The 14542-nt window shown below is 35.8% G+C and overlaps 2 protein-coding genes across 2 annotated transcripts; one reads left to right on the plus strand and one right to left on the minus strand.

The window, feature by feature from the left end:
• The first annotated feature begins 230 nt into the window (after positions 1–230).
• LOC114262547 (uncharacterized) lies at positions 231–5675 on the plus strand. The gene is made up of 7 exons (XM_082919490.1): positions 231–1146; positions 1741–1888; positions 2074–2127; positions 2221–2312; positions 3987–4222; positions 4331–4501; positions 5085–5675. Exons 1-7 carry the CDS (start codon positions 545–547, stop codon positions 5180–5182), a joined length of 1401 nt encoding a protein of 466 aa, XP_082775616.1. The 5' UTR covers positions 231–544; the 3' UTR covers positions 5183–5675.
• A 919-nt stretch (positions 5676–6594) lies between these two features.
• Positions 6595–10240, minus strand: LOC114262546 (leucine-rich repeat receptor-like protein kinase PXC1). Its single transcript, XM_028202912.2, has 2 exons — positions 8731–10240; positions 6595–7497 (listed from the first exon to the last, which is right to left on the minus strand). The coding sequence occupies exons 1-2, from the start codon at positions 10079–10081 to the stop codon at positions 6812–6814; spliced, it is 2037 nt and encodes a 678-aa protein (XP_028058713.2). The 5' UTR covers positions 10082–10240; the 3' UTR covers positions 6595–6811.
• Positions 10241–14542: the final 4302 nt, after the last annotated feature.

Here is a 14542-nt window from a genome sequence, read left to right on the forward strand (position 1 = left end):
TAAAATAAAACTCTTAAAAAAGAATTTATTAAAAAAATGCTCTCCTTGTTTTATGAGCAATGATAGGGATTTTTTTTTAAAGAGAACTCCCACAATTCTATCCATATCATTCATGATGTGGATTTCATACATACATAAGTGAATCTCACACATCATGAATGATATAAATCATTATGAAAATTGTAAGAATCCTTAAAAAAAAAAAAAAAAAAAGAAAAAAAAAAAAAAAAAAAGTCTCACTCATTTTTCGGGTTTTATTTTCTAAACTAAACGAATGACGGGCAACTTTTTGGTGCGTACGGTGTCGTTACGAAGACATGTCTGGCGGATCTTGTCCAACCGGGTCCCACCCACGTGACTGAATACACACACGGCACTTTCCTTCACTTACTTGACGGGACCCGTGAAAAGCCGTGACGGTAACCCACCCGCTCACTCACGGCACGTTAACCCTCCAATCCACCTCCATCGCCATCACCCAATCCTCCTCCTCACAACTAACGTCGTCTTCTCTCTCCCACTAACCCTAACGTCCCTCCCATGCATGGCCTCCTGTGACGACGACTTCTCTCTCCTCGCTGACGATAACGCCCCGCCGTCAAACCCGTCCCCCCTCCACCACCACTTCTCCGACGAGTCCGATCCGAATAAACCTAGGGCAAACGATGCGTCGAACGACGACAACAAGCGTAAGGATCGAGAAGAGCTCAGCGACGGTGGCACACCGTATAATTCTCGCAAAAAATCAAAGCTCTCCTTCCCCGCCGGCGGAGATTACAGGAAGGACAGGGAGGAGTGGAGCGATACGGCGATCGCGTGCCTGCTCGATGCGTATACGGAGAAGTTTACGCAGCTGAATAGGGGGAATTTGAGAGGGAGGGATTGGGAGGAAGTGGCTGCGATTGTGAGCGAGAGTTGTGAGAAGCAAACGAAAAGCGTTGAGCAGTGCAAGAACAAAGTGGATAACTTGAAGAAGAGGTATAAGTTGGAGCGGCATAGGATGAATAATGGTGGTGTTTCGGCTAGTCATTGGCCTTGGTTCAATAACATGGAGTTGATTGTTGGTAATTCATTGCACTCGAAAGCTGTATCCGAGGATGAGAAAGCTGTTTCCGGATCGTCTAATTCTCTTCGACAATCCAAGAGGTAGCTGATTCTGGTTTGTTGTATTTTGAAATTGATCGTGTTTATGAACAATCTGAATGAAATGATTTCTGTTTATTAGCTTTTGATTGTAATGTAAGTAAATTTTGTAATTGGAGGTCCTCAAATTGATCAGACTTTATGAAATGATTAGTCATTTGCTTTTATTGTACTAGTTGTTTTACAAATTTTTCATACTTACCACTGAATTGATGCCTGTATGTGGCATGGAATGCGGATCTGGTTGAAGATAAAAAGCACGTCTTATTTATTGATTTTTAACTTGCTTTTGCCTCCTTCATATGGCCAATAATTTTTAAATTGAGATTTATTTAGAATTTAGTGTTCACTTGATAATATGTGCCGTGTCATCTTGTGTGTTCACTTGAATTTTGATTTCAAAATCTGCAATCGATTCAAGGTATTTAATCCCATGCTTTGTGACTCCGGAGAAATTCAAGTTATGCACACGTATTTAGTGGATTATTAGTATCATGAGGTAGATGTTGGTTTTATATTTATTCACATATACTTTACCTATATGTATTTTTTTAATCCTATGTCTAATATGGTAATATACGGTAATTTTTTGGGCAGGTATGGAATTTCAACACCAAGCCCCAGTGGACAGATGAATAACCTGAAGTCGTCGAAGTCATTAACAAACCCTAGATGGCGGAGAGTGGTTTTCAAAATCAGTGGTGCTGCCTTGGCTGGCACTGGTCCTCACAATATTGACCCAAAGGTTTTTATTTTAAACTCCTTTATATCTGTTGAGATTTGGATAGCTTAACCATGATTTCTGACCACTCTGGAGAGTGTATTGTACTACCTACCTTCGCATTTCATCTGGACTAGATCCCGTAAATTGAGTTTTTTTTTTTTTTTTTTTTTTTTTTTTTTTTTTTTTTTTTTTTTTTTTTGGGATAGGTGGCAATGCTGATTGCCAGAGAAGTTTCAACTGCTTGCCACCTTGGTGTTGAGGTATTAATTTTTGAATGATTGTCAAATGCACCTGAATTTTCTGTTGTGATATGAATATGACTTGTGACATGCATATCCTCATTTGATACTTAGGTGGCAATTGTTGTTGGAGGCCGTAATTTCTTTTGTGGAGACACATGGGTTACATCAACTGGTTTAGATAGATGTACTGCCTATCAAATTGGGTAATGTGGCTACAGCATCAATAATAGCCTCTTTTTAGTAATAAAGCTAAATTTTTTTTTATATCTTTTACTTCGAGCGATCATGATACTAACAAAATGTGTTCACTAGCAGTTTCTTGGATTTGGATAGACCTTTTATTGCTAAGTTGAAGTAAAAGCATTGCCAATCTATGCACTCAGCACTAATAGTGGTCCTGCAAACTAGAGCCCTTCTACCAAACTGAACTCACCTTTAAACTCAACAAGAGAAACGTAAGATTCAATATATTTTCCTTTAATCCAAAATTAAAACTTTACAGTAAGGACATTTTCAATCTATGCACCACTAAATCTACAACCTCGAAAGTCCACCTATTCTGTTCCCTCCACACACACCACATCAAATATAAAAGGACTTACCAATCAAGGTTTCTTTACCATCTTTGAACAACTCCCCATCTATTACAAATTTATTCAGGATCCCATACTTTATCAAGACTAATTTAGAGGTGCCCCTGATGAGTCAAGACCAGGCTTCAATCGAGCTTGATTTGCGAGGTCTAGGTGCTGGAATTTCTGGACAGCCATCATTTTAATGGTCTCGTGGGTGTTCAATTGTAGGCCCTGTGGTAGAGTTTTCTTGGATATCAATGGGCTAGGGCTTTGAGGGCTGAATATCTTTGTTCGGGGTTGTAAATAGAACTACAACAATAGTAATTCGGATGCTCTGTGATGTAGGATCATTTATTTTTATCACCAAATTAAGGTTTAATTTTAGGTTTGGCTTATAGATGATTGGGACAGGGATTTGGTACACAACTTATGGTTTATAAGGGCTAAATAGTGAGTTTAATGTTTTAAAATCAAATCTGGCAAGCAGCTCTGAAAATGCAATGACATTTTAAGAAGATAAGAAAGTGAAAGCAAAGAAGAAGAAGAAGAAGAAAAAAACAAGTGAAGTGTCGACAGTTGCACTTGGGGTATTAGGTTCTCGCACATTAGAAAGCTGCATCACACATCGATAAATAGTTGGCAACATAATAGTTATTCATTTGAATGATTTATTCATAGTAATTAAACTTGGTGGTCAAGCTAACTTGGTGAATTCTTCTTGAGCATTTAACCGAGACTGTTGTTATATGGTAGAAACATCCTAAATTGTTTTCTCTGCATAATCAGAAATTAAAATGAAAGGATAAAACACCTTTTTTTTTTTCTCCTTTTGATTGCATACTGTTGTAACCAGCCTGCTAAGATGGTAGAATATTGCTTATTTATCAAAAAAAAGTTGGTAGAATGTTGCCTACTCTCCTGGATCACATCTTCATGCATATTAGTATTTGTGGAAGGTATCTTCCTCTACCTCGTGGTGAAGTCTTATTTGATGTCAGGCTGAGATGAGTACAAAGAAGAGTTGATGAAGTCCTTCTGTTCCTTCTGTTCACTCTGCACTCATCTATCGTCAAATATAATGTTGCCAGTTTGTTGGAAGGTTTTGATTGTTCGTATCTACGTTATTGAATTTTGTTGCATATGAATAACATAGTACTTTGAATCTTGCGTTTTATTAGCTTGACTGTGACATGTAATTTTTTTAACCCTACTTCCATTTTGACTGCAAGACTAGCTGTTAAATGGTTTGCAGTTGTGGTTAGCGATAACCTAATTAAGATATGACTTTGAAATTGTTACCAGTATGATGGCAACTGCGATGAATTCGATATTGCTCCAGTCAGCTTTAGAGAAGATGGGTATTCAGACACGTGTGCAAACTGCATTTGCTATGCCGGAGGTTGCTGAACCATACAATAGGCAAAGGGCTATTCGGCATCTTGAAAAAGCTAGGGTTGTAATATTTGGTGGTATTGGTGCTGGCACCGGAAATCCACTATTCTCCACTGATACAGCAGCGGCTCTCAGAGCTTCAGAGAGTATGGCCTTGCTCCATTGGGAGAATTCCACTGATAAATACAGATTAGTTTATTTATATTTTTTATATTCACTGAAAATGAAATATGAATACCTCTTTTCCTTTTCAGTTCATGCTGATGCTGTCCTCAAAGGTACCAATGTAGATGGTGTCTATCTTTGTGATTCCAGAAACAACAATGTCGTCTCTGAGCACATTTCCTTCAGGGAGTTGGCCTCTAGAGGTGCTTCCCCTATGGACACAATGGCAGTAACATTCTGCGAGGAGAATGGAATTCCTGGTTTGTATATTTTTTGCTAGCCATTTGTTTTTGTGCTTGTGACTAGAATCTCTGATAAGCACAAATACTTTTAAAAGGGAGCTGTATCCATATCGTACTCGTGTCTTGTCATACTCTTCGGATACTTGTAGATTCGTATATGATACTTCCTAAACGTATCTAATACTTGATGTTAATTTGAAGGAAAAAGGTTGAGATCTCATTTTTCCTTAACTCCCACTACTCCCAATGTATTGGGATTGGCCAACTTTTTACTTTTTACTTTTTGTTTTTGTTTTTGTTTTTTTTTTTTCTTCCTCCTATCACTCATTGACACGTGTCTGTAGGGGTTGTGGGAATCAAGAAAAAAGGGAGTCTCTATCATTTCTGTAATTTGAAAAGTATCAAATACTTTTCAGACACTCTAGATCACGTATTCAAACTATTATGAAATTGAAATTGTGATAATTTTTGCATAGTAATATAAATACAAGAATATTGCCATCTAAAAAAAAAAACAAGAATAGTTTTTCAATATTTCTTATTTCTTACTGAAAAATAAAATAGAAAAATTAATGTTGTGAAATTATATTTCTTCTTGTAGTTGTGATATTTAATCTTCATGAGCCTGGGAACATATCAAGAGCATTATGTGGAGAACAAGTCGGTACACTGATTGATCAGACGGGAAGAGTTAGCTAATATTTGTGGATCATCATCTCTCTGATTACAATCTTTAGCATTTGAACCTATGATCGACCGATCATGTGCCAAACTACCCTTTGGTGGGTCTTTCTAAAACTAATAGAGAACTCAGTCGCGGTTAGGGAAGATCTCCGAAAAATAGTACACCGGTTAAGATGTTGCAGCTAACTTATTTTCTACTGTGATGACATGATTAATGATATGCTTTAATCATTGTCCTGTTGTGGTTTCTCTGTTGTATTTCTCATATCGTAGATTGTTTTACTTTTCATAGTTAATAGTTGGGATAGGAGAAAGGAGTGACGCAAAATGTATTAACAGTGTAATGTACTGATAAAAGTTTTTGTCGCTTGTCGATGCTAATAACGTTCATGATGCATTATGATTAGCTTAAGATTTTGATTATGAGTGGACTTTGAATTGCTGGAGGGTTTAAAGTGTATCACAGCTGTTGGTTTATGAATGATGAGTGTCTTGATGAATTTTGTGATATGATTTCTATGCTTTTGTTGATCCAGCTCATACTATGTTCAGTCAACATACGTAGACAAGTAGGAAGACTTGCCACATTTTGGGGCACAGTTTTGGGAAACAGTTTATCAAAATTTTGTGTTTTCTGAAAAATAGAAATAGAAATAGTGTATGAAAACGATTTCAAACATGCCTTAATTTTTCTCCCATCTGCGATGAGTTGATGACAGCTGCAAAAGATGTGATCCACTGCTACTACACTCTGATGGGGTTTTGTCGATTTTTTTTTTTTTTTAAAAGTAGTTTATTATTATTATTTTTTTTAAATTTAAAATGTTGATGTATCTAGTAATTGTTAAAAACATATTTTGTCTTTTCAAACTTACTGTTCAGTGTGAAATTATCATATTATCCTTATAGTATGGTGGAGCCTTTGTAAACAAGTTTGAAAAGACAAATATATTGAGAGTTTTGGGATGTCTTAAATAAGTGTATTTTTTGACTTTTTATAAAAAAATGTGTAGAAAAGTAAGAGAAGATATTGATTGATGTGACTTAAAAAAGATAAAAAGATGGACTAAAATAAGTTATTGCATTCATAAATTTGCTAAAAACAAAAACATATATATGTATACATATTTTTGAAAAGACAAATATATTGAGAGTAAAATTGCATTCATAAATTTGCTAAAAACAAATATATATACACATTTTAAAAATTTGAAAGAAGCCACAACCCAAATAGGCTTGTTTGCTTATGAAAAACTGCTTATTTCGTTCTTCCCCAATAGTGCCATAGGATTTGACAGATTTTCTGGAAAATCAAATTCAAACAGCAGGGATCATCAAGCAAATTAAAAAATTCAGCTTGGGTTTTGTTTATCACTCTCTTATGGTCATGCTTGCATAATAAAAAAATAACTAATAATCAACCCAAATTTCAAAATTACATTACATACCATAAATTTATTAACATGAAGCATACAAACAATACAAGGTTGAGGAAAATAAAAAAGAAAAGTCCATAGCTCCTCACAATATAGAGCATCCAACGACAACAATAATTTGCAATAAGAAGGTGCAAAAGGTAAAAAAGAAGGTAGAAAAGAACCATCAAGAAACACTGGCAAGTAAGTACCGGTCCACGAAAGATCATCAGAAACCGGCCAACACCTCCTCAGCGGTGGTGGCAAGCGAAGGCGAGAGCGAACTGCGCGATTCGTCGTAGTCATCCCCCAACGGAGACTGCTCCACCCTTATCTCCTCAATCATCTTAGCCACTTGACCCATTGTAGGCCTCTTTTCTGGCTGTTCCACTACACAAGCCAAAGCAACCTGCAGCATTGTTACAAGTTCCTCCTCAATGTTCTTATACCTCAAAAGTTCATGATCAAACACCTCTGAAGTCCACTCATTCCTCACCACCGACCGGACCCACTTCGCCAAATCCACTGCCACCTCCTCCTCCTGCCCTCCCCGAGGACGTGTTGGTGATAGGTGTCGCGATGGAGCTCTCCCGGTGAGCACTTCCAAAAGCAAGACACCGAAACTGTAGACATCTGCCTTTTGAGAGAGTCTCTTGAGTTCGACTTGCTCGGGTGCTTTGTAACCACCCAGCCTTGCAGTGGCATGAACTGGGTTCAAAAGCAAGGCTAACCCGAAATCAGCAATGCAAGCAATGCCATTTTTGTCTAGCAATATGTTGGAGGATTTTATGTTCCCGTGTGGTATTTTTGTTGCAGAGTACTCTTCGTGAATCCTTGCAAGTCCTCGAGCTGCTCCGAGGACCAAGCTGATCCTTGTGGTCCAGTCCAGTGGAATTCTCCCTGGTCCCCGGTTCCCTAATTACATCAACAAAATCAAAAACCTTTAGGGTTGAAAAACAAAAACAAAAATCAGTCGAATCCAACCAATTTGAGCATTGAAATTTTAGGTTTCGATCTATTTTTTATAAGGTATAGTTTGTTTTGGTTTTGAATTTTTTTTTAAACATTGATAAGTATTTTTTATATTTTTATTATTTGAGTACTAATGGATATGTGTCCAATATTATATTTTTTTTAATAAAGGTTAAAGTAGAGAGGGAGGTATTTGTAGAGCAATTTTCACTATTTATTTTCATTTATTTCTCGTATGAAATTATACGGAATAATGTTATATATAATTCTATTTCTTATCTCATTTTTTCACTTTTAGACACAAATCAATGAGACTCACATTTATAAATATAAATGAAATCTACTCATTTGTGTCTTGGAGTAAGAAAATAAGATAATACGTAACATCCTTTAATTTCTATAGAATCCTTCAAGCCTTTTGCGTAAGATAAACTCAAAAATAATTAAAATCAAATTATGACATATAATCGGTTGGTTTTGAACAAAAATTGAGATGCCGCAAGGAAAGATCATATAGCCTAATTGAGTGAAAGTTGAATAATTATGACCCTCTTTAGATGGTTACGAAGGATTTGATTTGGTGCTAATTTTTTCAAGAATAATGCTTGGGACCCCCTTTTGGGGGTCACCCCCTCACCCCCCTTTGCCACGTGGCGGGTGGTGATTGGAGGAGTAGGAAAAAAAAGAAAACGAAAATGTAACCAATGAGAGAGAGGGGGTCAAAGGGGATGGGAGGAAAAGAGGGATGAATCATTATTGTTTTTTCAATAAGATTAGAAACACATTATATTCTACTACATTTTTTATCACTTATTCGTGGGAATGAAACCAAGCCAAACCAAACCAAACTTAGACTCTCAAAAACCACGAATAGAATAAGATGATGCCCCATCCTTACTCACAATTTTATTTAAATTTGAGTAAAAACTTTTATTTGATAAAAAACATAAACAAACTTAGATTATAAATTTGAGTTAAAACTAAAATATAATTTTAAAAAATTTAATAAGTACTTAAGGTTTTTGTTTTTCAAAAAAATAAAATAAATAAATACAAAATTAACAAATGGTGAAATTTTTAAATAATTTTTACACAAATACAAATTTAAGTATTGATTTAGAGATGCTCCAACACTTATCAAACAAGTAATTGATTCAGAAAATCATGCATACATACCATGAAGAAGAGAATGCAAGCTTCCATTGGGAAGATAATCATACACAAGAAGCTTCTCTTCTTTGGCATAATAGTAAGCTCTCAGTCTCACAATATTCTGATGCTTAAGCTTCCCAATCAAATCCATGTACTCCTCAAACTCTCTCCTCTCACATGGATTCGCATCCTTCAACCTCTTCACGGCCACCGTATACCCGCCGTCGAGCCCCGCCCTGTACACCGTCCCCAAGCTCCCCTTCCCCAGCATCTCCGCCGACGCCCTCAACAAATCTTCGAGCTCGAACATCTTCTTGTTGTCGAAGAACACCAGCTTGCTCCTCCGATCACCGCCGCTCTCTTCTTCTTCTTCTTCATAATCGTTCGCGTAAATCTTCTTCTCAATTGATGTCTTCGATCTCTTCGTTTCTTCGCTTCCAGATCTCGAATTCGAATCTCTAGATTGTGTGCCGCAATAAAAAGCTACAACGAACGACGTGATCACGAGTAGAAGAACTGAATTGGCAATCACGATTCCTACTATGGCTCCAGGACTAAGCCCTCTTCGAGGTTTATGCTCGGTTTCGTCGATTATGGAGGTGGAAGGAAACGAGGACGGTTTTGATGGTACGATTTGGGCCGATGGGAACAAGGAACAAGATGGAAAAGGACTCGATCCACAAAGCCCTTGGTTGCCGGAGAAGCTCCGATCGCCGAATTTGGTTCTGAGATTTTTCGGTAAATTTCCGGAGAGGTCGTTGTTGGACAAGTTGAATTCTATTAGTGAGGGAAGTAAGGCGAGAGATTTGGGGATTTGGCCGGAGAGTTCGTTGTTTTGGAGGCGGAGAGTGAGGAGGCGAGTGAGGTTAGAGAAAGAGTCTGGAATTGGGCCTTTGAGGTTGTTGTTGGAGAGGTCTAATCGGAGAAGACGAATGAGAGAAGAGAATGTCAATGGAATTGCTTCGGAAAAGTCGTTGCCGGAGAGGTAGACGAGTTTGAGGTTGGTGCAATTGGCGATGGGGTCGAGTGTGCCGTTGAGGCGGTTGTTGTGGAGGTCGAGGAGGCGGAGCTGATCGAGGGAGGAGAGTGAAGAAATGGGGCCGCGGAGGTCGAGGGAAGGGAGAGAGAGGGCGGTTACGCGGCCGTTGGTGCACCGTACTCCGCGCCATGCGGCGGAGCAGGCGGTGGAAGCGGCGGTGTTGGGGAGGGTCCAGTTGGAGACGAGGTTGCCGTGGGTGTCGGTTTGGGATTGGAAGAGGAGGAGGGCGGCGGTGTCGGTGGTGGTGGTGGTGGTGGAGAGAGAGTATGTGGAGAGAGAGAGTGAGAGTGAGAGGAAAAGGAGGAGAGAGAAGAGAGGAAGAGCATGAACATCCATGGGGATACAGAGAGAGAGAGTCTCGGCGGGAAGTGGATGATTGGGTGTGTGTGAGTTTTTAAAAATATAAAGAAAACAAAAGGTTAAATTCTAGAAAAAAGAAAGCACAATTTTTTTCACTATGGGGAAAAATTAATTGGTTGGTGAGAATTTAAATTTGTTAGCACATTGGTTTGGAGTTGAGTTCTCTTTTAGAAAGTTATAAATTTTATTATTTTAAATTAATTAAAAAATTTATTTATACTTTGATTATGTAGGAATAAAATTAGCGATCGTGCTACGTAACTCGAAAACGGGAAGGCCGAATAGCTCGTTTTTTTTTTTTTGCAGAAGAAGAACGAAGACCAGGAAGAAGAAGGAAGAAAGGAGAAGGAGGAAGGAGGAGAAGGAGGAAGGAGGGAGGAGGAGAAGGAGGACTGGAGGGGGTATAATATTCGGGGGAGGAGGAGGCGGAGGCGGGGCGACGGCGGTCGGAGGCTACGGCGGGGCTGGGCTGGACGACGATTGGCGAATCAGCGGCTGGGAGGGGCGACGATCGGCGACTGGCCAGGGCAACGATCGTTTTCTCTCTCTCTCTCCCCCTCTGCTTCTCTCTTTCTCTCCCTCTCCCTCTGCTTCTCTCTTTCTCTCCCTCTGCTTCTCTCTGCGTCTTCTCCCTCGAGCCATTCGGGATAAAATGTTTCGAGTTACGAAACATTTCCCTAAAATTAGACTCGACAAGCTGAGATCCAACATTTTTTCTTTCCTAAAGAAATAGGTCTTCAGAAAGTGGGATTTGGGCATTCATTTTTATTATCATGTTCAAAATTAAGACAAAAAAAAAAAATATAGAAAAAATAAAAATTCTCTTTCTAGGAATAGCAATGGGGCCAAAAGGAAAATTAGAGAGGTGTCCCGATAATTTGTCATCTATAGGTGGAGGACAATACTTGTACAAAAGATAATATAGAGGAGAAATATTAAAAAGATTAAAACTGAAAGATAGAAAAATAAAGAGGAGAAATATTAAAAATATTAAAAATTAACGGTAAAATTTACAAATATTTAATAATTAAAATCTTAATTTTTTTTTCATGAATTTATAATTATTTTTGTAAACTACCACTGTTCTGTTCCCAATATATACATTTAAAAGAGATTTAATTAAATATAATTAGGTGAGGGACAAAAAAATGATGAAAAAAGAAATTTCATTTGCAATAAATTTTTTTTTTTTCAGGTTTACATTAGAAAAATCTTCAAAAATTTATTCAGAATTTAAAATTTAAGAGCAATAATCATTCACAATAAGAATCTGTAATTCTGGACAACTTTCTAATTTAAAATTTTGAGTAAATATGTTTTATTTTATTTTATTTTATTTTATTTATGAGATGTGGAGAAAATTTGCATGGAACTAAACAAGAAATACAGGAGTCGAATTGATTCCCTATCCTTGAAAGCCATGGTATGAGTGCCTATGATTAAAGGAAGAGGAGAGAGAGTCAAATTTCGCTCTCTCTAAACTATTAGGAGAGGAGGGGAATGATTAAGCATGAGAGGGAGGAATGGTTGTATGAATGATTGCTGTTCTCTGTTCCTCTCAAATGGAATTGATGAGTAAAAACATCACTCTATCAACTTTTTTAATTTCTAACATTGATAAGAGAATTTTTTTTTTTTTTTTTTTTTTTTTTAACAGAAATGATCAATAATGTTTGGTACCTCTAATTTATGAATTCTAAAGCCCCGTTTGTTTGGGGTTATAGGGAGGGGATTGGATTTGGTAGTGAGGAGAAGATTGAGAATGAAGTGTTTATTTTGAGAGATAGGGAGGTGATTAGTAATCTCTTGGTATTAGTAAGGAGGAGGAAGGGGGATTGGTAAGGAGGAAGTAGAGATGGTATTAGAAAAATAGTGAAGGGATTAGAAATTTTTTTATTTATTTTATTTTTTATATATTGGGAATTTTTTTTAAATATAATGTTTAATTTTTTATATTTTTTTATTTGTTTTATATAAAAATAATTTAACAATTCTTCACTATTAATCCCCTCACTATGAATCCCCTCACTATGAATCCCTTTCATTTTATCTCTGAAAACAAACGGAGCCTAATAGAGTTCTAATAGTGTGTCCCACACGATGATGTGATGTTTTCGCTTGTTTTTCTTTTTTTGTTTTTGGATTTGACACCTCACTGTCATGTTAGAGTTCTAGTATTAAAACTCTCTATCACTATCGAGAAATGATACATCTCTCTAATTTAGAAACTTTAAACATAGCTCTAATGACTTAACAATGAAAAAAATAAAATAAAAACAAGACACAAACATTACATCATTTTAAAACTCACATATCATTAAAACTCTCCAGAACTCTTCTTTTCCAATTTTTTTTTTTCTTTTTTTTAATAGTTCTAGAGTTCATGCATTTGAGAGCAAGAAAGTGTCGGTTAACTCAATTGATAAAGGCCTAATGTGAAAAATTAGTTAAAAGTCAAATTTTGATTTTTAATTTATTTTGGGTTGTATAACTTTTTTATTTTTTTATAAATTTTTTCAGAAAAAAGTTTAAAAAATTAATTTTTAACTAACTTCTCAAAATAATTCAAAATGAGCATTGGTAGGGATAAAAAAATTTCAGACTTATGTGAGTGTTTGGTATAAAATTTAATAAAAAAATTGACACACTAAACATTTTTGTGATAAAATCTCAAAATGATGGTGTACAAAAATATGAAATTAAACTCTACCTTTATCCAAATTAGGGCCACCACAATTAAAGAACTATCAAGATTGATCGCAATTGTAGGACCTAATTGACTTTCTTTTGTTTTGGTTATGGAAAGTGAAAGTAGTTTTGTTTACTACAAGATCACTTCATTAATTCCTCGTTGTGCTCACACCATTTACTTACTGAAATTTTGGTAAAAAATCTCATCCCATAACTATGTCCCATGGTCTAAGCAATTCTTCCATATCAACTTAGCTGGTACTGCTATTTGCATGCCATAGGTTGGCCCAACACATACTATGACAATATGTGTTTAACATCATTTTAACGTACACATTATACTAAAATGTTATTTTAAATTTTGTAGTTATGAATAGAAAAAAACTATTTTAGTTATCTAAATTATCACTACTAAACCAAAAAAAAAGTTGGATTTTTATTATTAATTTGAAAGTAATATTATATGTTTTTTTGAATTTTCTATATTTTGTAACAATTATTTAAATCTTTCAAAATGTTGTATGAGGATACATCATCAAATTTGTGAAATGGGGACCCAAGTGAGGCAACATCATACCACTATAGTAGTATGAAAAATGTTTGAGAGTTACAATTTTTATAACTCAAATGACTTAAAATTGTCAAAACGGCGTCGTTTTGACAATTTCAAAATTATTTTGTACTCAAAATGACGTCGTTTTAGTAATTTTAAATCATTTGAACCACAAAAATTGTGATCCTCAACCATTACAGAATATTATAGTCATGATAGTTTAGTCTGTTGATGTGGGAGGAAGCACAAAGTTGAAAGACTTCATTATTTTTCAACAAAGATTAGAAGAAAAGTAATATTATATTATAACACTTTTTCTTGGTGATTGTGAGTTAATTGCATTACAACACTTTTTCTTAATTTCATGAGCTCTCTTTCTTCCTTTTCCTGCAAGCCTAAGCAACCAAACAGTTTTTCCTTCACATCCAGCTACATTCTTGTATACATATATATTTTTTTCATATTTTTGCCATAATTCTTTGTTCCATTAATAAATAAAAATTATTCAATAATTTCAAAGCGCTATTATAATATATGTATACAGTGTTAACGATTGATAGAGAAAAAAATAGATGGGCCAATCTTATCTTCCATAGTCTGTCCATTTCGTAAGGCAATGTTTGACACAATTTTTTTTTTTTGTCTATTTTAGTCACAAAAAGATAAAATAAGTTAAAAAGTCAATAAGATAAAATATTACATCTAAACCTTAATCATTTTATTTTTTCTCTCACAAAAATTTAAAAAAATCAAAAAATCTATTTCAAACGAGACTTTTTAATCCCAGACTAAATAACCAAAAAGTTAAAAAGCCAACCCACATATTGATCTAGAAGCACCATACCAATGTGCTGAGTTAGCACTTGGGGTCTCAAACTTCATCAATAACTCAATTAATTGGCAATTTTTTAAAAAATATAAGGTAACATTTCACTTTAGATAGTTAAATTGTACACACCACTACATAAATGTAAGCCTAGTTATTTTATGTTTTTGGATCTTAAATTTCTAAAATTTTTATTGAAATATGTGTGAGTGAATTTCCGATCACACTGCCAACTTAGTTATTCAGCTGGAGCGTACTGGCAAAATAGATGACACCTAACTGACTGGCAACAGAAAGAGAAGATTCCGGCGGTGGTTCATCCACCCGGGGGCACTCCGACGATCAAGTCAGTATATCTCTCAAAGAT

This window comes from Camellia sinensis, chromosome 3, assembly GCF_055761805.1.
Source record: "Camellia sinensis isolate YWXY chromosome 3, ASM5576180v1, whole genome shotgun sequence".
Lineage (NCBI taxonomy): Eukaryota > Viridiplantae > Streptophyta > Magnoliopsida > Ericales > Theaceae > Camellia > Camellia sinensis.